Genomic DNA, 21,966 nt, shown 5'->3' with positions numbered 1-21,966 from the left:
GGGAGTTACATTATGTCACTTGTGAAAATGTCAAGAGGATACAAGACCTTTGGTTTATAAGGCAGCTGCTTTTGTGTCTTGATTCCTTCTTGAGCCCAGGGCAAAGAGAGAGTGCCTTCTCTGCTCAGGGCACTTCTTTTCAAAGAAAGAGATAGGTTAAAATTCTGAAGGTGTCCACAGAGGGACTGCATCTCAAGATTTTTGTTAGTTTATTGATTGAGGGTTTTGAGGGTGGGTTGGGGGTGAGTTGCCTGATTGAATTGGGGGTGAATCTTAGCAGACCTTTCTGTGAAATGGTTCCAGGCTGCAATTGAGGGGATCTGTTTTTCCATCACCATCACCCAGTCTTCTGGGTGGGGCCTGCCTCAGATTTCAGGGGGAGGGTGTGGAGGATGGTGCTCTGGCTGGGAGCCCTAGGGTTCCAAGCCAAGGTCTGCTTAAAGTTGTAGTCCCATTGCCGAGGTCTAGCTGTGCAACTGACTTCAGTCATTCAATATCCAGAGGTGAGTGAATGACTGAGCTGCCCCAAAGGCTCTCACCCCAGTGTCCTGTCTCTGATAAAGTGCCCCTCTGTGGCATTTGACCTGATAAGGTCTTTCCTTATGTTGAATATTGAATTCTGCCCGTTCCTGTGCCTGGGGAGCACAGAAGAAGGCATTTGGCCTTGACACCAGTATTAGACAGGCTCCCCTGGGAGGACATAAGGGTTGTGTGTTTTGCCTCTGAGATGAAGGGAAGAGGTGGGTCAGGTCATTTTTAGCAACACAGCTGTGGAATCTCTCAGAGGCGGCAAAGATCCACCTCTGGTTGCAAATGCAATTTCTGACTGCAGTTTTGGGCCTCATCAAAAGGACAGCAAGTCTGGAGAGGCAGCAGTGGGGTTGATGAGGAGGTGATCAGGGCCTCATTGCCCTTGTTCCTGAATAGCTCTGAGCTTCTATTTATTTATTTATTTTGCCCTAAAGAAGCCCCAGTATAGCATTTGGACATTGCTGCCTTTACTCCAAGGGCCAAGCGTGGTCCTTGCGATAACTTTGACTAACCACCAGAAAAGCCTTATTGCAGTTCAGCAGTTGAGGCCATCTGCCTTCATCCTGTTGAGGGAGCAAGGCAGTCAGGGCCCATAGATAGGCCACACTGGGTGAACATCATCCAAACCAGGGAATACACAGGCCCCTGAGTTTCTCCGCCCTCCTGAGAACTCTCCCTTAACCACTGCACTTGCTTTTGCCAAAACCTGGGTGAACTGGCTCATTTCCAAAACTGTGACGTTTGTATGGCAGGTGGAATCACATTGGGTTTTGCAGGGTCAGGAAGCAATTAATTACAATTAGCATTTAGTTATATTTGGCATTTAATTGTTTTCTTCTATTATTTAGTGCATCTTCTATGTTTAATTTTACTTCCTTCTGTAAGCCCCTCAAAGCAGGGACCATGTCATTGTTTCCCATTTCCCATGTAGCTTCCAGCACAGGATGAGCATATGTAAGGACTAAGAAAAAAACCTCTTTGGTTGATTTTATTAAGCAGAGTACACTTGCAGAGGAAGGCCTAAGAGATGATGGGTAGTGGATTAACAGATTTAGACAGTGAGCTCCTTATGGACAAGCATGGTGTCTTACCCCAGCATGTTGTATTCAGATAGTACTCAGCATGTGTTGGTCCCACAGAACCCACACGTTGGAGATGCTGATAATGTGGGGAAAGTTATAGGTGATGACTCTTAGCACTCTTGTTCCTCCTACTAGAGTAGTGACAGACTTGGCACCCATGGCAGTAGGAGGTGGGGGTGGGGCTGATTACTCTCATGAAGAGTTGTAGGAATTATGGGAGCTGGTAAGAGATGTTGGGGAATATTTAGTCACCAGGTGTGTGGTCTCTTGAGCAGGTTGGCAGACAGATGGAAGATTCCCACTGGAAAGGAAAATTGGGAGTAAAAATACCAGGACAAGTACCTAATCTTTCATTAACTGTCCCCTGGGATCTCTGCCAGAATTGGATTTGGCTTCATCCTGTCTCCCATTTGAGCTATGTCTTTGACGTTTCTGTGGGGGATATAAAAATCCAGAATTTGATGGTTTTCCCCAAAGACTTGGTTATTGTTAATTAGGCAGACTTCGGGTACCTACAGAAAGAGCCAGAAATCAATCTTTTTGCTTAAGGACAGTGATCATTTATTGAAAACCTACTGTGTGCCAGGCACTATGCTGTTTGCTTTATCTGTTTTATCTTGAAGCATCACAGTAAATAACCTAGAGAGGTTTTTGCAGGTGAGGAAACAGACTAAAAGAAGTTAATGCTACTTGTCCAAGGTCACAAGAGCATGGTCACATGGAATCAGCATTCAAACCTAGGTGTGTCTGAAAAACCATGTTTGTTCCACGTTTTAAGGGCACCACGTCCCAAAGAGTAGGGTTGAAGTCCAGCTTTGAGTGTTGTATTTTCTAAGGGACAGAAAGATTGTATGTAGAGCTTGCGGACACTGAATTAAATGCAAAGTTCTTTATTGTCAACTATGACACTGTATGTTTCATAGAATAATTTTGTTGTGTGCTCTGAGCTCTCTAAAAACTCCCATGGTGCCTTGGTAGAGCTGGTAAATGAAGCCATTTCCCCCTTCTTCCTTCATCATGGATATCTGATGTAATTAACCGTCCTGCCTCTTCTCTTGGGTTCCAGGTGCATCGGGGTGACTGTCGGGGTTCACCAAGATGACGCTCCATGCCACCCGGGCGGCTGCACTCCTCACTTGGGTGAGTGGTCTTCCTCTCTCTCCTTTGTGTGCCACGCTTTTCCAGGAAGCTTGGGAGAGGTGAGAGAGGAGTTCTGTAGGAGTCAGGGCCATGTAGAGTCTTCTCCTCTCCAGATAAAGAAAACGCAGTTTTCTTTTGCCTTTCCCCTTAGCTTTTTTTTAAATTGGGGTAAAATTGATTTACAATGTTGTGTTACTTTCAGGTGTATAGCAAAGTGAATCTGTTACACAAATACATACATCCACTCTTTTTAAGGTTTTTTCCCCCATATGGTCCATTATAGAGTATTGAGGAGAGCTCCCTGTGTTGTACAATAGGTCCTTATTAATTATCTATTTCATGTATAGTAGTATGTTTTTGTCAGCCCTAATCTTCGAGTTTATTGCTCACCCCCCTTACCCCCTTGTAACCATAAGTTTATGTTCTACATCTGTAACTCTATTTTGGTTTTGTAGATAAGTTCATTTGTAGCCTCTTTTTAGGTTCTACATATAAATGGTATCATGTGGTGTTTGTCTTTCACTGTCTGACTTAACTTCATTTAGTATGAGACCCTCTAGGTCCATCCTTGTTGCCGCAGATGGCATTATTTTGTTCTTTTTATGGCTGAGTTCCCTTCAGTTTTTTAAAATTTGTTTGTTTATCTGTTGGCTCTGCTGGGCCTTCATTGCTTCAAGGGCTTTTTCTCTAGTAGCAAGGAGAGGCAGCTGCTCTAGTTGCGGTGCGCGGGCTGAGTCCTCGTGGTTCCTGGGCTCAGTAGTTGTGCTGACTGGGCTTAGTTGCTCTGAGACAGGTGGGATCTTCTGGGACCAGGTATCAAACCCATGTCTCCTGCATTGGCAGGTGGATTCTTGACCACTGAGCCACCAGGGAAGCCCTCCCCTTGGTATTTAACTTTTATTATTTCTGATGATGTCGCTGCTGAGAAGTGACCCCTGACTTGACTTGTATAGCTTAGGAAGGGCTTCTCTGAGGTACATATTCCCTTTGAGTGATGGGAAGGTGGCTGCAAAGCAGCGTGGGAACCCATGTTGGCACCCTCCTTGTGCATGTTTCTTTCTTTTTTTTTCCTTTCATGTTTCTGAAGAAGGATTGATGCTAAATTTCGTTGACGTGTAGGGACTTTGGTCTTGAAAGGCCTTTAATCTCAGGGCAAGGTTCTCCTTGCTTTCTTTGCTCTGTTTCTGTCAGCTTCCGTTGTCCTCCTAGTGCCTTCTTGATTACTTCACCAAAATTCTTCTGCTAGGTCTTTTCATATACTTCTGCCTAAGACAATGGCAAATGAAAAAATAATGCTGAGCATTAGAAACTTAAAGCTACAGAGAAACAGAAGAAGCCACACAGTGTAATGATGACACGTGTGGATCTTAGAGGCAGACAGCTCAGCTTAGAGTCGTTGCTCTGGCTTATCTCTGTGACCCAGGACAAGTTACTTAGCCTCTCAGCACCTCATTTTAATAATAATGCCTCATGGAGTTATTATGAGAATATGAGATAATGTCTGTAAAAAATACTTAAATATTAAAATATTACCTGGGGGAATTCCCTGGCAGTCCAGTGGTTAAAACTCCATGCTTCCACTGCAGGGGCATGGATTTGATCTGTGGTTGGGGAACTAAGGTCCTGCATGCCACACGGAGTGACCAGTAAATAAATAAATAAATAACACGCCACACAGAGTGACCAATCAATAAATAAACACGCCGCACAAAGTGACCAATAAATAAATAAATATGCTGCACAGAATGACTGATAAATAAATAAATAAATAAAATGAGTAAGTAAATAAAGTACTGCCTGGGCATGCAATTTGGTAGAGGGCATTTTATTTTATTTTATTTTATTTTTTTATTAGTTGGAGGCTAATTACTTCACAACATTTCAGTGGGTTTTGTCATACATTGATATGAATCAGCCATAGAGTTACACGTATTCCCCATCCCGATCCCCCTTCCCACCTCCCTCTCCACCCGATTCCGCTGGGTCTTCCCAGTGCACCAGGCCCGAGCACTTGTCTCATGCATCCCACCTGGGCTGGTGATCTGTTTCACCATAGATAATATACATGCTGTTCTTTCGAAACATCCCACCCTCACCTTCTCCCACAGAGTTCAAAAGTCTGTTCTGTACTTCTGTGTCTCTTTTTCTGTTTTGCGTATAGGGTTATCGTTACCATCTTTCTAAACTCCATATATATGTGTTAGTATGCTGTAATGTTCTTTATCTTTCTGGCTTTCTTCACTCTGTATAATGGGCTCCAGTTTCATCCATCTCATTAGGACTGGTTCAAATGAATTCTTTTTAACGGCTGAGTAATGTTCCATGGTGTATATGTACCACAGCTTCCTTATCCATTCATCTGCTGATGGGCATCTAGGTTGCTTCCATGTCCTGGCTATTATAAACAGTGCTGCGATGAACATTGGGGTGCACGTGTCTCTTTCAGATCTGGTTTCTTCAGTGTGTATGCCCAGAAGTGGTATTGCTGGGTCAAATGGCAGTTCTATTTCCAGTTTTTTAAGAAATCTCCACACTGTTTTCCATAGTGGCTGTACTAGTTTGCATTCCCACCAACAGTGTAAGAGGGTTCCCTTTTCTCCACACCCTCTCCAGCATTTATTGCTTGTAGACTTTTGGATAGCAGCCATCCTGACTGGCGTGTAATGGTACAGTAGAGGGTATTTTAGTAGTCACCCTAACTACTATTCAAAAAGGACCAATTAAAGAGCCAACTTTAAGAAAAAATTACAGAATTAGGAAATGAATGTTTAATTTCCAAGTAGGGTGGATTTACTAAAACTGTCTTTAATCACTGTCAAATCTGTAGTCAGGAAATAATGTGTTTAGTGTACAAAATGTGCATTCTTAGTCTTCAGCTTTTGAAATAGATGCAAATTTTAGTTGTATAGTTTAAGATGGGTGTTTTATATTTATATTTTTTGTTTACATTCCAGTGTTTTATGTCTGTATTAGAAGCATCATCTCTTTCTCCTCTTCCCCAGGAAAAGACTGGTTGAGTAGTGTCTGTGTGCCTAGTTCAGTTGATTAAGTGATCTTTAGGGGGTCCTTCAGCTACATTGTTTTAAGTTTATCAGTTTATTTATATTGGTTTTAGGCTTGGTTTTATAGTGACTACTATAGTAGTCTACTATAGTGACTACTGCCTTTACGGAGAAGACACAAAAAAGACTGGTTTTATTTAACAGCAGATATTTGTATACTTCTCTGAAAAATCACAGTGAATGTGCATTAATATATTAAAATATAGTTAGATACAGTTTTTCAATTTAAACACAAGTTAGGCAGCTAAAGGAATTTTATAACACTGTAGCAACATGGAATAATGCTTGTTAGTGAGAAGAGTGTCATCCACCCAGACACATGCATGTGACAATCACAGCGGTGATTTCTTTTTTAATGACCTAGGAAAAAAGATTAGAAAGAAATAAATCAAAATGTTAGAAGTACAGGTATTAAAATACTAGAGTGAGTGGAGTTTTTTGTTTTTCAAGTTTTTAATAATTTATTTTATAATGTAAAGGTAAACCTATATTTTATTTAAATTGAAGTATGGCTTGAATTTATTCTGTTCCCAGTAGTTATAGTGAATAAATTGTTGTAGGGAATATAAGGAACTTTAAGATTCAGCAACTGTAAATGACCCTGGAAGCCTTACAGAAAGTTCTGGATTCTTCAGTGAGCTTGGCCCTCTGTCACGTTTTATATCCTAACTAGAGATGAAGGAGCTTGTCTGCTTCCTCAGCTTTCAAATGATTTCTCATTTGAGAGCAAAATAATGCACAGGAAGGAAATGTATTTTTATATCCATAAAAGAAACTATTGCTGAGTTATTGCTTAGTTGATATAAGATGAATCCTGATTCCTCAAGTTAAACCAGCTAACTGGTATGATTTTTTCCAATCTTGTTAGTGAACAAGCATTCACAGCCCTTGAATGTTTTACATAGGTTCAGATATTAAAAGAAGATGGTTTTTGGATGCTTAAGTCATTGCAGTCTCTTCATTTTCAACAGATAGAAGGGACTGTGGCTTGGAATATTCAGAATCTTCTTTAAAAATTCAGACTGGCATTTTATAATTAGATTAAGCACACACACCCGTTCCCCTAAAGATAGTATAAATGATTATCTTTAAGAGTGTATGCACACATGCGTGCACGCACAGACACACAGACACACACACACACACAGACACACACACACACACACACACACACACACACACACACACACACACACACACACACACACACACACACACACACACATGCCCCCAAAGATGGTATAAATGATTATCTTTAAGAGTCCAGTGAAAGGTTCTATTTTATATTCCACACTTAAATTTTTTTTACTTTCAATCCACTTTAATTTAGATTTGTTTAGAAGTTCTTAATATAAAATTATTTAATGGAAATAAGTACTATCATTTCTGTAACTGATCACTGATTTTTTTTTTCATCCTCATGATTCTCCAGTCCAGTCAGCTAATTTAACTAAGAAGTAGAAGTATTGCTGGATCTGTTTCATTATTTTAATTTTTATTGACCATAATAGTGCTTTGCATTTAGTCCTCTTATTTGGTAATGTGTTCTTTCGTCCACAATCTCATTTGAACACACACTGGCCCTCTAAGGTAGGTAAGTTTGACAAGTGAGAAAATAGGCGAAGGAAGAAACAAAGTTGGTAACAAATGTTCCTGGCAAGTTAGTGGACGGAGGAGCTGGATTCAAAATCCTCGTCTGGGAGCCTCTGGCCTAGTGCCTGTTGGAGAGCACATTTGACGGGGAGGGACAAATGAGGGGTGTGGGACTAACTGCTACACTACATAGATAAGCATCAAGGATATACTGCATAGCACAAGGAATTATTTCCAGTGTTTTGTAATAACCTACCATGGAGGATAATCTGCAAAAATACTGAATCACTATGAAACTAACAATTTTGTAAATTAACTACTTCAATTAAAAAAAATAAAGAGTACATTTAATAGAATCTACTCATTTGCACATAACCACTACTCTGAAGTTTTTATATCCTGTAAAGCAGGATATGTCTCCCTTCTCCCTCAGTCTTGCATATGTGATTGATTGACTTAGCAAAACAAACCCTTCCTTCCTAATAAGGTACCGCAAAGGTAAACTCTAGCCCAGACTTCTGCACTTGGTACCAGTGGAATTTATGAGGTTTTCCTGTAGAAGTCAAACATGCATGCTTGTTGAATAACCTGTGTACCTGGTTCATCTGTGTGTGACTGGTGGTGAACTTTCTAGTGGCAAAGACTGAGTTAGATGAATGCCTGCCTGAAGGCCAGGAACGGGAAAGGTAATTGAATCTGAATTGACACGTTTTTCTTTGGGGTTTGTAGCTCTTCGTTTCTTCCCTCCCTCCTTTTTTCTTTGTTATCATGTGTTCTGATCATTTCTCCCTTCCTCAGCCAAAGTTTCATGTCTGGAAAGAATTTAAAAATGCATCAATTACGAGATTTTATATTTGTGTGGGAGTATATAAAATATACCTGGTATTTAATAGCAACTTTGAGTGGATACAAAATTCAGATTTCAAGAACTATAAAATCAAGAGATACAAAAGGCTGTAAATGTAATATCTGAGGTGTAAACATTCAAGAAATACAAAGGGCTATGAAAAAAAGCCTTTCTTTTTCCTACCCCTCACTCCCTGCCTCAGGTTCCTCTCTTGGGGCACAAGTTTCTTTCATTCTTTCTAGAACCAGTTTATGCCCAATTATATTTAAAATACACCTGAGTGCTGGAACATTCTGGGAGAACTTAAGCTTTTATTCAGTTGAAGCCAAAGGAAGGACTCTGAGAGCAGCTTTCAGGTGGCCTTTAGTGGATGAGTTGGTGCAGCAACATTCCTTTGCTGAAATTAAAAGTCCTAGAATTGCCTGTTTCTGCATTCCTTTAGCTGCAACTATAGGCACTCAGAAGGGGCTTCCCAAGTGGCACTAGCGGTAAAGAACCTGCCTGCCAATGCAGTGAGACATGAGACATGCGGGTTCGATCCCTGGGTCGGGAAGATCCCCTGGAGAAGGGAATAGCAACCCACTCCAGTATTCTTGCCTGTAGAATTCCATAGACAGAGGAGCCTTGCAGGGTATAGTCCAGGGGGTCACAGAGAGTCGGACATGACTGAGGCAACTTAGGACACACATAGGCACTCAGAATAAGAATTGCCGCCTGGGGAAAGGAGCAAACCCCAGGGCTTCTTGCACCAACGACGGTTTCACCGAGTGCTTCCCTTTGCCTCGCAGGTGAACAGTCTGCGCCTGGGTGACCCGGTGGAGGTTGTGCTGCAACTCCAGGACTGCGGTGTCTTCATCAGGATCATTGACGGCATGTGAGTCTGCACTGCCTTCCCCTGCAGCCTGTCTAGCAAGGCTGTAGGCTTGGGTGGGAACTGCATTTAATTTCCTTCCCTGGTTGGCCAGAAGGCACCACAGGATTGGAATGTCTTCCAGTCACTGTGTCTCTAAGAGAGAGGTCTTCCTCTTGTCCCATCTGGAGGCTTCCTCGCTATTTCTCTTTCGTAGGAGAGCTGCCAGGTCTCTGTGTTCACACCTCCGGGAGCCTGCCCCGGGGTTCCCTGTCCTCTTGTCTCAACAGGAGTCTTCTGTAGCCCTCATCCTTATCTCACAAGGTCATCCTTACCTCACAAGCCCTCTTTGCAACCTGAGAGGCCAGGAAGAAGAAAGGGGAAGCTCATAAACTTGAGAGGAAGAAACAGCACCTAAAAGTCTTTTAACTTGTTAGCCCTGCACAGATTTGTGCCTCTCTAACCCATAGAGCATTTCTGGGGTTTTCACCTACCTCATTTAACTTATTCTCTGAGGTCAATTAGCATTTGATAAGCTGCTTGTTGTCATGTAGCCAAGATCTGAGTTTAGGCCTCTTCATTTTATATCTGTGTCTTTCGTACATTTCCTTTGAACTTCACAGTTATTTGAGAAACGAGTGGAGTGGGGCCTCCTCTCGTCTCACCTTTCTGGATCCCAGCAAAGATGGGTCAAGCCATGACCTGTATTTATCTTTTTAAAGCTCATATGGTTCATCTTGTTTCCTGTATCCTCAACTTTAAGGAATTACGAAGGGCAGACTGACTGGCCTTTTACTTCTTTGTGCTATGGGCAAAAGTATAGGCAAACCATGATGTAAGGAATTGGGGGGGACAGTGGAGAAGACCGACTTTCCCAATTTAAAGGAAAGCACAATAGATGCTGAGTCCCCCAGACCAAGATCTGAAGTGTTGAGGCTTCTCATGTGGCTCAGTGATAATCTGCAATGCAGGAAACACAGGTTTGATCCCTGGGCCAGGAAGATCTCCTGGGGGAGGAAATGGCAACCCACTCCAGTATTCTTGCCTGGGAAATGCCATGGAGAGAGGAGCCTGGTGGGCTATAGTCTATGGGGTCGCAAAGAGTCAGACACGACTGAGCGACTGATCATGTATGCACCTGTATGCGTTGTATCCATACACAGCATGTAGGAACTGGTGTCAGGAAGTCAGCATCTCTGTGAAGCAGGTTGGCTGCGTTTATAGGCAGCAGCTCATTGACAGGGAGACAAGGTAGAACCGAGCTTGTGAAGGGCAGGGTCTGGGTCTAATTCATCTTCAGGTTCTCTACACCTAACTTAGGACTTTGCAGTGGTTAGATTTTAATTAATGTTTGTTAGGTGAAAATGAGCGAATGAACATATAGTTGATATTCTAGTGGGGCTGAGTGTCCCTACGACAGATGTGTTTGCTAGAGTGGGTTTTTTTGTTTTTTTAATCTTTTGAGATTTATATTAATAATGAGGTGTCTAATATGATTTCTTAAAGGTCCCTGTGGCTCTGACTGGCCCACCTGCTTTAGTGAAGGAGGTCACTGTATTTCTTATTTTGGTACAGACACTGCCATTTCCTTTTCTTTTGGCTGTACTGCATGGGTTGTGGGATCTTAGTTCCCTGATCAGGGGTAGAATCCGGGCCCTGGAAGTGAAAATGCTGAGCCCTAACCACTGGACTGCCAGGGAATTCCTGGACAATACCATTTTCTTTCCTGGTTACCCAGACACAGGACATTTCAACATCATTTTGAATTCTCCCCTCACCTGGGTACTGATTTCTAATGTCACCATCTTCTCAGTTTGTCCTTTAGGAGATTTCTCACATCCCTTCCTCTGCCTCATTCTGGATACCAGACCCTCATGACTTCATTCTTCTCTAACCTGTCTTTAGTCCTGGGTATCCCTGTAGTGTGCTCTCAGGACCTTCCTCCATCCTGCTTTCAAAACTGTGCTCAACAGCTCATGGACCTCAGCAGCTCTTCATTGCCAAGAGATTGAAATCTAAAAACTTCAGTTTGGGTATTCAGAACTTTCATCAGGGGCCCATCTCTTCCCTCCAGTCTTGTTTCCTACTCATTTCTACCTCTACACCCCACTCTCTCTTTTTTTTTTTTTTTGGATCTTGTAGACTTTCTTAAATTCTGACCTTTGTTAATTGTATCATCATGGTACTGCTTAACTTGTTCTTCCCCTAGTTGCCTATAAACTGGTAATTAGATCTAAATTTAATTAGCTTTAAGGTTTTTTTCAAGGGTACTTCATAGATGGAGTTGTGTACCACCTGTAAGTCAGCCTTTTATAACTCATAATGTAACAGCCATTTTGCAAACCCTAATGAAAGTAGATCTAGGCAGCTAACATCAATGGCCAGTAAAACCATTAGGCTGGCAATACCTAACCTACAATTTAATTTTAACATCACCAAAGGAGAGGCAGCCAGGTATGACTTCCCTCATTGTATCAGATAATAGTGTGCAGCATGGATGGATCAAGCTTTTGCTTTTGAGGAGATAAATTTCCTTGCCTGATGACAAGAGTAGTAGATGTGTCCAGGGGTAAGGATGTATATCCTTGGTTTAGCCACTGTAAGTTTATAACACAGTGGGAAATTTGCATAAGGCAGGTCAAAAATTCAAGATGCCCATTTTCCAAGTTATTTTCTAAGGTGCTGCCTGAGCTTTAGATGAGAAGAGACAGGTGGGGAGAAGAGTAGCAGTGGGGAGAGAGAGAGAGTGTGTTGGATAGAAGTGCTGTTGAGATCCCAGGGTGACCCTGGTCTTCCCCCCAGATACAGGGCGATGCTGACCAGCTTTCCTTGGGAAAACGTTACCGGTGAATGTGTTCTGGCTGATTCGTTTGTGATGCTCCTACTGTTGCTAACAGAAATCAGACACCTGGTTTTCAGGGAAAGAGTGGAGGAGGACTGGGCGGGCGGCAGATAGAAGCTCTGGGAAGTGAGCAAATGCTTGTTCCTTGGCCACTTGGCTTTCTCTCTTGGAAAATTCATTAGAGTCAACTCTCTGACAAGTTTCTCCATTTTTCTGTGTGTGAATAGCCTCAACCAAATAGGCTATCCCATCTCTTTGATATCTCTGAGGCTTGCAAATCAAAGTTCAGTGGAGGTATTTTTCCCAGAAAACTTTAAAGCCCTGATATTTGCCTTACTGATGTTGACCTCTGCTCATCCCAGTTAAAAGCATTCCTCATCGGTCAGTCAGCCCATACGTACTCAGCACCTGCTGTATTCCTATCTTTCAGCTCACACAGAGTGGTCACTTATAAATGATGCGCATGGGTCTGTGAATGTTGTCAGAATGCCTGAGAAGAAGGGGGAGACATGACTAGCAGTGGTTCTGTTTGGCTTCCTGCCAAAGATGAAACTTGAATGCAGTCTTCTTAAAGGATGGGTTGTGTTTCCCCAGAACCAGAGTTTTCCAAAGCATGTTCCATGCAACTATACTATCTCAGGGGCTCAGTGGGAAAAAAATGGGTTTTGTGGTCAGATATATTTAGGAAATAATGCCTATTATGCCTTCTTCTTTAGAAAAATGTCCAGTTGGGTTTAACCCAGTATTTCTCAGACATTTAACTGAAGTACCATGTTTATTTTTTTTATCAATTGGAATACACTTAAGTAAATTACTACTCTGTGATGAGGCAGAGTCACAACATTCCAGATTGTGGGTGGGTAGGGAGGATGGCTCTTTCGGGAGTCTGTGAGGAGATTAGCATCTCTGAAGGAATTTGTAGGTGTCCCTAATCATAGACCAGCTACCCAGATTGCTGCTTGTGGGGGTTCCCTTGGAAGAAGCCTTTGTAATCACTCCATAGCTGGAGGGAGTAACTCCCAGTCTTGGCTGGGATGCTTTTGTGCTTTGCAGGGGGATTCTCAAGTCTGCCCTGCCCTCTGGAAAGTTGGTTGAAACTTGGAGATGTGGGATCTGAAGAACAGGAGGCCTTTTAGTCAGTATCTTCAGCTGTAGCCTAGATAGAAAAGTCACCTTTCTAACTTTTAAATGAGGGTAGTCACTTCTGAAAATGAAACTGCCCTTAGCCAGAGGGGCTGGGGCCAGGCCTGTATGAGAGCGCCCCCTGCTGCTCCCTGCCGTCATTGCTTTTCACACTTTGCTCACCTTTCCACTTAAACCAGCGCCGGGAAGGTCACAGATCAAGAGTGATTGTCCCTTGGCCTGGCCCCTCGGAGGCCACCTCAGCCTTCAGCCTAGTGAGTGTTGAACTTTGACGTGTCACTTCAGAGCCTTGTTCCTGCCTGCTCTTTCAGTTCTTGGATCTGATTTCCCGTTTCCATAGTCCTGTCTCACTCTAGCCGCGTACATAGTCCTCCCGTACTTGTCCTCTTGTCACGTGTTCCCAGGCGTCCTGACCTTTTATACGTGAGCCATTCCGGACTATTGACCCCAACTTCCCATCCATCTATGCTGCCTCCATCGCCTCTCAGCTCGCTTCCCACAGAGCTTTCCCATATTCACAAATGGGGCGGCAGAGTGCTGTCTTTTCCAGGAGGGCCTCAGGCCTCAAGTCCCCACTTCTCAGCCACAACACAGTTCTTTCTGGGTAAATGGTGTCTCTGTCTTCTCCCCTGCCTCCAGCGCCTGGCCTGTTTCTCTGTCAGATCCAACACAGACCCAGCCTGAAGGGATGGGAAGGTGATAGGTAATGCAGTAGCCAGGAGGGAAGGCTGGCCAAGTACTCTGTTTCTAACGCTTGTTCTTTTCCTAGCCTCGGCACTGATGAAGGGCAGCAAATCCTGCAGCGACCAGTGCCCGAGAGACTGGAGTTTGTGTGCAGTTTTCTGCAGAGTAAGCACCTTTCTTTCTGGCTGGGAAGGAGCTGCTTCCTGGGGCTCAGGCGGCCAGAAGAACCAGGTCTCAGGTGTCGGGAGGGGCAGAGGCTTGAGGCCGCCCACTGTGTGCCACCGAGAGTGTGGCCGGAGTGGCTTCTCTGGGTCTGGCCTGCACCAGTTGGGGGAGAGTATCCCTGCAGTCCTGGAGTATGAGTCTGGGATCCAGGTAGAGCCAGGGGGTTGATTTTGGGGACTCATCACCTTGGGTTCCCATTCCTTCCACTGCAAGGAGACAGAAAGATCCAGGTTACCTTCTTCCCCTTGCTGGGAGAACAGTTTCCCATGGTAACCCTAAATTAATTGCTTAAGTGATTTGGTATAGGGGCACAGACAGGCTAAGAATGAGGTCTTGCCCTTCTACTCTACTGTTGTGTGTGACCTTTCTGGACATGGGTTCCCTGTCTGTAAAATGAAGATGATTAATAATTGCTCTTAAGATTGACGTGCAGAGTAAAAAAGGACACATGCAGAGCTTCTTCCCAGGTGGTGCTGGCAGTAAAGAAACTGCCTGCCAATGCAGTGAGACATGCAGGTTTGATCCCTGCGTTGGGAAGACCCCCTGGAGGAATGCATGGCAAGCACTCCAGTATTCTTGCCTGGAGAAGCCCATGTACAGAAGAATCTGGTGGGCTACAGTCCACAGGGTCAAAAAGAGTCGGGTGCACCTGAACAGCAGAGCACACATGCAGTCAGAGCTTCTAGCGCAGTGCTTCTCAGTCCCCTCCCCCATAAGCTATGGACGCAGTTCTCATCTTTGATCCAGGAGCTATCTGCCATCCCCACCTCAAGAGGATTATAAGAAAGGTGATGATGGATTAAGATAAAGCAGGGTATTAGTAATGGAGCCCCGCCCCCCTGGCAGCATAAGAAGCAGGTATCCTCCTCCCAACCCTGGTCTGACTCAGCTGCAGGCAGGCTTCCTCTGCACCCTCTGTTGGAAGGAGACTCTGCAGTGACCTGGAATCTCTGGGCTCCTCCTCTATGGTGCTGAGGGGGAGTTGGTGTGCGGGTGGGTGAGTGCTACGTCAGGCCCCAGGTCTGCTGTGAATTCCCAGCCCATTTTCTCCTTGAACTGTCCCTGTAGTCCTTGGACTAGCCCAGGATAGAACTAACTTGAGGTGGAAATGTGTGTGTCATCTCCTGGTCCCACCAGCCGTTCTGCTTCTCTGACTGCAAGGTGTTCTGATGATCTCAGGGATGGTTCCTAGGAAACTCACCTTGTTTTCTACATTGTTGTCATTACAGAAAACCGAAAACATCCCTCTTCTCCAGAATGCCTGGTGTCAGTGCAGAAGGTGATGGAGGGCTCAGAGCTGGAACTAGCAAAGGTACCTGTGGAAAACAAAACTGGTGGGGGTGAGAGGGTGGCACCAGAAGGGCCTTCTCTCAACCCAGAAGTGGTGGAGGCTTTATTCCTGAGCCTTGTGGAGGCTGGTGGTAGGTCCAAGCAGCCACCTAGCTGAGGCTTGATTCAGCCAAGGATTTTAGTCCATCCTAATGACAAAGATGTTTACTGGACCATTACTGTGGCCTCTGTGGATACCTGGCAAGAGTCAGGCCTTAGCTGGCTGTCGTCGTATTTTTCTTTTTAGCTCAGTCCAGTTCATTCCCCCTTCTGTTTCTGGGTGCTAGCATATGGAGGATGCTTTAAGTGTCATACCCTGGGTTCCATGAGTGCAGGGATTCTGGCTCCTGGCTTTTTGCACAGTGAGCACTGAATCCTTGATCAAGAGGGATGGGATGGGGAGGGAGGTGGGAGGGGGGTTCAGGAGGGGGGAACACATGTACACCCATGGCTGATTCGTGTCAGTATATGGCAAAAACCGCCACAGTATTGTAAAGTAACTAGCCCCTAATTAAAATAAATAAATAAATTTTTTAAAAAAGAAAAGTGTTTCCTGATACAGTTAAGGGCAGCAGCCTGGGGCTGCTGAATTCTAGGAGCTTTCAGAGGGTCTTGGAAGAGCTCAGAGTCCCTAGAACAAGGCAGGGGTTGGGGACTGGGAAGAGAGACAGCCCTGCTCAGTGGCTCCTCCGGCTTGGCCTCTAGATGATCATGCTGCTCCTGTATCACTCCTCCATGAGCTCCAGGAGCCTCAGGGACTGGGAGCAGTTTGAATACAAGATTCAGGTAAGCCCTGTGCCTCCACCCCACCCAACAGGCTTGCCCATGTTTCGCCCCATCCCAGTTGTTTTTCTCTAAACAACATATATTATTCTTTATAAAAACTATGTTATAGTAGTTTTCAGCTCAGTTTAGTCACACAGTTGTGTCCAACTCTTTGCGACCCCATGACCTGCAACACGCCAGGCCTCCCTGTCCATCACCAGCTCCCGGAGTCCACCCAAACCCATGTCCATTGAGTTGGTGATGCCATCCAGCCATCTCATCCTCTGTTGTCCCCTTCTCCTCCTGCCTTCAGTCTTTCCCAGCATCAGGGTGTTTTCAAATGAGTCAGTTCTTTGCATCAGGTGGCCAAAGTATTGGAGTTTCAGCTTCAGCATCAGTCCTTCCAATGAATATTCAGGACTGATTTCCTTCAGGGATTTTAGCCATTCATTATAGTATGTCTGGAAAATACCAAGAAGCACAAAGAAGGAAATAACAGTTGCTAGTAATTGCATTCTCAGCAATAATTGCTAACTTTTAAAGGATATACTTCCAGCTTTTTTTCACATACATATGTTTAACTGTACCTGTACCTGAACTGTCTTTGGATAATACATAGAAATTATTCTTCCTTCATGTATGTGCTTCTGTATGTTTAAGTGGGTGTTTTACACAGACTGTCACTCCATTTCACCCTCCTTTCCTCTAGGACGGATCAGTGAGGATGTCTTTGTCTGTCGTGACAGTCTAGCTCAGAGCGGGTCCCCCCTCCCCTCCTCTGCACGGTCCCTAAGTGAAGGGGAGTGGGCGCATCTGCTCCATTAGAGAGGGCACTGCCTGCCGTGCAGGTCCTGACGATGTCCTCGCTTCCTGCGTGAGTGGCTGGGCTTTGTTTCCCAGGGCAGTAGCCGCTGGGTTGCCAGAGAGGGGAATGTCAGTGACTGGCCGGGCAGTGCCCGCAGAGCTGTGGCCTTTCACCTAGTGGTAGAAGTGTTGAGTCACCCCATCTCATACTCACTTAGCTTGTGGCTTGTCACAGGTTGGGGTTGTAGTGCTGAGGGAGGAACAAGTGGCTTCTTCCTTCCTTTAACCTTTTCTCTGCTCTAAGCTGATCATAGACCTGGTAGAAAGAAATTCTAAAGGAATAAGGAAAATGGCCAGGGAAGTCAGATCAACTCTGTAGCTTTGGAATTCAGACAGCGAAGGCAAGATTTTACAGCTGAGCTGGTGGTTAAGCCCTGCATGAGCCCTGGAGGTGTTTTCACTGAAGACAGAGAACAGCTGGGAGGGGCCAACAGAACTGTGTGTAAAAGCTTTCTGACTGGGTTGCTTTGCTTACCTGTTCTCATCTCATGGTCTGGAGTGAAGTCAGTTTGGACCTCTGTCTGACCCTGGGTGCATCTTTGGGGGAAATGAGGGGCTGGGGACAAGTAGAGTGGAACGTCTCTGGGGGAACATTCTGGACTGGACCATGGGGCTCTGAGGGCAAGGATGGGTTCCAGCAGACCCTTAAGGCACCTCCAGGATGGTGCCCTCCATCCCTGCAGGCCTCCCGAACACCTCAGTGATGCTCTTTCTCTGTCTGTGGCCCAGGCTGAGTTAGCCGTCATTCTCAAATTTGTGCTGGACCATGAGGATGGGCTAAACCTGAATGAAGACTTGGAGAGCTTCTTGCAGAAAGGTGAGTAGGGGCCATTCTTGACAATCTTGTCATTTCTGAGCTGGGGACTGCTAGGATCCTGAGTTGTCAGGAAGTTCTGGGGGTTTGCCCCAACACAGAGCACAGAGTGGGTGCTTAGGAAACATGTGGAACATGGAGTGACATGACTTCTGGCCATGTTGCCCTCATCCCAGTTCCCACAGAGCTCCTCCTCGTGCCTGGCAGCAGCTCAGCAGGACATTTGTAAGTGATCATGTCTGCTGTCGGTTCTCCTGGTTTACCCCACCACCCACGTGTTCATCTTGTTTTGTTTTTTATTGTTTAAACAATCATTACTCTCAGCTTACAAGCTGGGAGTACATAGTCTTAGAACACTGTTGTTCCTTACATATTGCTCGTGTTCTAGGTGGGAAGACAGATACATAAACCAGAATGTACGATGAGGAAAAAGTGCTAGAACAGGGAGGTATTGAATCTACCAGGCATCTCGGTGGAAGTACAGTAGAAAGAGTGAGAGCACTGCCTGTGGGGAAGAGCCATCTAACGACGACAGGTGTAGGGTTGGGGGTCTCGGCATGTTCACCCAGCTGCTGAATTTGGTGTTCCTTGTGTTCAGGTTCCCCGTGAGCAACTTCAGGTGGAGATGTTGCAGATGAGAGTGTAGAGTGCAGGAGAGGGCTCGGGGCCAGGCTGTGGGCTTGCACGTTGGTATATGGATGGCCACGGAAGCCTTGGGCACTGTGGGCAGAGCACGCAGGCCCCATCAGAACTCTGGGGCTTGGTGGGCAGGTGGGAGAGAAAGGAGCAGGTGAGGGAGAGGGATCCCAGGTGTTAGAGGTAGGAGGGCCTTGTGAAGGTCGCCATGAGAGCCAAGGGAAGAGGAGATTTTGAGAAAGAAGTCATGCTGGCAGTGCACGATTTCAGAATGAGGGCTTCAGCGAGGAGGCTGCTGGCTCTGACTTGAGAGGCCACTGGGACTGAGAGGAGCCCGCTCAGGGTGGCTTGAGGGGAAAAGTGTGAACACCGGGTCCGGTCTCTGGGCACAGAGGACTCTGTCACTCCTCTGTGCCCTTATAGCACTGGTCATCTGGGCAGGGAAGCCCCATACCTGGCTTAGAGCACTGACTGCTGGATAACCCAGACCCCAGGCTTCAAGCTCTGCCCAGCCTTCCTCTGCAGCTGACATATAAGTGTCTGGATTCATCCCCACTAAGGCAAATTCTCAAGTAGCATAAAGATGCAAATCTGTCCACCTCTTACTGACCTCTCTTTGGCCTGTCTGCTCCTTCTGCTCCAGCTCCTGTCCCTTCCCCCCGTTCCAGCACCATCTCTGAAGAGCTCTCCCCACCCAGCCACCAGGCCAAGAGGGAGGTTCACTTCCTAGAGCTACAGAAAGTTGCCTCTTCCAGCGGTAACAAGTATGTGCTGGGCCTCTTCTCCCAGGATGGGAGGCCCTCGACACCCAGCGCTCGGATCCCTGCCTCCAAGGGGCCAAACTGTTGACCAGCCCCTGAGTCATCAGAGAGCTTGGAGTATCTCACAGACCTGTGACGTCCTCCCCTATGTCAGGATCAGTGGGGGACTTGGTTGGGATCTGTCCTGGGCAAAATGCCTGTCAAAGACTGGTCCCTGTTTATGGGATTTCTTGCTTTCTTGAAGACTAGGCTAAAGTCCCTTTTCTTAGTGCAGTTCTGTAAAGGCAAAGACAGTGCCCTCCTTTTGCAGCTGTGGTGGGTGGGGAGGCATAGAGAAATTAAGACTTGAAGAAAGAAGAGAAGCTTTCTCTAGGTCACATCATAAAGCACAAGGTAGCATTGCAGACAGAACCCAGGTATTTGGGCCTCGCCCCTGTGCGCACACCCATAGAGCCCATCCCCACCACCACCCGCGTTTGTTGTTGGTTGCTTCCGCCCTTACTTCTTGGGTTCTGACCATGGCATCTGGGCCATCTCCTTCCTCAGCTTCCTCTCAGGTTCTCCAGCCTCCCCCATGGGTGACATCTTGCAGACCCCACAGTTCCAGATGAGGCGGCTAAAGAAGCAGCTTGCAGATGAGAGAAGTAATCGAGACGAGCTGGAGCTGGAGTTGGCTGAGAACCGCAAGCTCCTCACCGAGAAGGGTAGGTGCCTGGCTCGCTGGTAGATGTGTGTGGATGGGCAGCATTTGGGATTTTCATCTAGGAAGGTGCTGGGCTTGTCTGAGGTATGGCCCTTCTGCCTCCTGTGTCATCTCCTCTGCTGGCCTGGGAGCTGAGCTCATCCCTGGGCCCATTGGCTGACCCCCTGGAAGCTGGTGCTATCCACGCCCCCCGCCTCCTTCTTTCCCTGGACCAGCTGTACCCCCCCCCCCCCCACCCCTCGCTCCTCCCCTTGTCCTGGGCTGAGTCCTCTCTTCTCCTCCGGGGCAGATGCTCAGATAGCCATGATGCAGCAGCGCATTGACCGCCTCGCTCAGCTCAACGAGAAGCAGGCGGCCAGTCCGCTGGAACCCAGGGAGCTGGAGGAGCTGCGTGGCAAGAACGAGAGGTATGGTTCTCCTGCTGTCCTTCTGCACCTAGTGCAGCGGCCATGTGCTCTTTCCTCACCAGCCCCCGCCCCCCCCCCCCCCCGCAGCCTCACTGTGCGGCTCCACGAAACTCTGAAGCAGTGCCAGGACCTGAAGACAGAGAAGAGCCAGATGGATCGCAGAATTAACCAGCTTTCTGAGGAGAATGGGGACCTTTCCTTTAAGGTGAGAGTTGGGGTTTCTGGTCCACACCTGGTAGCCCGGTGTGACTGAGTTGGTCTGGACAATTCCCCCAGCTGGTTGAGGAGAATGTCCTCCTTCCTTAATTGGCTACTGCCAGGGACTGGCTAGTGGCCGTAAATTTTGATTAGTAGTCCTGTGTTAGAGGTGTGATTAGTTGTGTTTGGCTTGAGGAGGGCTGGAAGGATAACAGGAGCCATGCAGACCCTGGAGTTCAGCAGGCAGACAGCAGTGGTTCTGGCAGTTTTGACCCTGGGTGATGGGGGTTCCCTCTTGTCTGTCTCAGCTGCGGGAGTTTGCCAGTCACCTGCAGCAACTCCAGGGGGCCCTCAATGAACTGACAGAAGAGCACAGCAGGGCCACTCAGGAGTGGATGGAGAAGCAGGCGCATCTGGAGAAGGAGCTCGGCACAGCCCTGCAGGACAAGGTAGCCCTCTGCTTCGGGAAGTCAGGGCCATGGTCTTGACCACATGCTGAAAGCTGAATACCGTTTCCCACTCTATGGGACCTCTGGACTTGCCTGGTGGCTCAGACGGTAAAGCGTCTGCCTACAATGCAGGAGACCTGGGTTCTATCCCTGGGTTGGGAAGATCCCCTGGAGAAGGAAATGGCAACCCACTCCAGTATTCTTGCCTGGAAAATTCCTTGGATGGAGAAGCCTGGTAGGCTACAGTTCATGGGGTCACAGAGTCGGACACGACTGAGCGACTTCACTTTTTCACTGTGGGACCTTTGGGAATTATGCTGACTACTCTTCAAGGCTTAATAGTGTGCTGTAATGGGCTTCGGTTCAGTACACCTGTATGTCCTGTTTCTGCTGTTACAGGTGTGGCTCTTGGACAAGTTACTTGACTTCTTTCTAAGCATCTTTTCCCTAAAATGGGAAAAAGAATTAGTAGCTGCCTTATCATCTGTTGTAAGATAATGCAGATAGAGCACTGAACACACATTGTCTGATACGAAATGAAGTTGCTGAGATTATTGTTGCTATTAAGAACCCAGCTCTGCCACGTATTAGTAACCATGTAGCCCCCGGACAAGGCACTCAACTCATCAGCTTTGGACTCTTACTCTGTAAAAACAATAGGGATGGTAGTCTCTACCTCCCAATCTGTTGGGTAGATTCAGACAGGCCCTGGCCCATTGTAGTTGCTTAGTGAACAGTGGGGTGAAGAGGGGCAGGGGACCAGAGGGTGCTGTGGCTGTTGCTGCCGTTGGTGTTCGGACAGTCAGGATATTTTTAAGCTGATGAGTGTTTGGATACTCCTGAGAGCCAAGACATGACTGAGGAAGGGTATACAGTGAGGAAATTTTAAGTAAACTCAGCCTTGGAGAAGAAATGAGCAGGTCACCCAACTTAATTCAGCCCTGGGACTGGGACTGGTAAGTCAGGTCTCCATTGGTTTCTGCCAGTTTTCCCCTAGGTCGGGGCCAGAGGAGATCTCAGTAACAGGGTTCAGTTCAGTTC

The 21,966-nt window shown here is 46.3% G+C and overlaps 1 protein-coding gene across 7 annotated transcripts in view; it reads left to right on the top strand.

Annotated features, from left to right (window-relative positions):
- Positions 1-21,966, top strand: part of NUMA1 (nuclear mitotic apparatus protein 1) — a 71,459-nt gene that overhangs the window by 36,044 nt on the left and 13,449 nt on the right. For all 7 annotated transcript variants that reach the window (XM_061149295.1, XM_061149253.1, XM_061149302.1 and 4 more), the window contains exons 2-12: positions 2,680-2,753; positions 9,044-9,129; positions 13,860-13,939; positions 15,229-15,311; positions 16,034-16,114; positions 17,687-17,774; positions 19,051-19,171; positions 19,715-19,872; positions 20,161-20,278; positions 20,366-20,483; positions 20,785-20,925. In XM_061149295.1, the coding sequence (XP_061005278.1) occupies positions 2,712-2,753; positions 9,044-9,129; positions 13,860-13,939; positions 15,229-15,311; positions 16,034-16,114; positions 17,687-17,774; positions 19,051-19,171; positions 19,715-19,872; positions 20,161-20,278; positions 20,366-20,483; positions 20,785-20,925 (1,116 nt within the window). In that variant the 5' untranslated portion in view covers positions 2,680-2,711. The remainder of the gene's footprint in view (positions 1-2,679; positions 2,754-9,043; positions 9,130-13,859; positions 13,940-15,228; positions 15,312-16,033; positions 16,115-17,686; positions 17,775-19,050; positions 19,172-19,714; positions 19,873-20,160; positions 20,279-20,365; positions 20,484-20,784; positions 20,926-21,966) is intronic.

The sequence above is a fragment of the Dama dama genome, chromosome 1, assembly GCF_033118175.1.
Source record: "Dama dama isolate Ldn47 chromosome 1, ASM3311817v1, whole genome shotgun sequence".
Lineage (NCBI taxonomy): Eukaryota > Metazoa > Chordata > Mammalia > Artiodactyla > Cervidae > Dama > Dama dama.
This window is presented reverse-complemented; position numbering and strand designations above follow the sequence as displayed.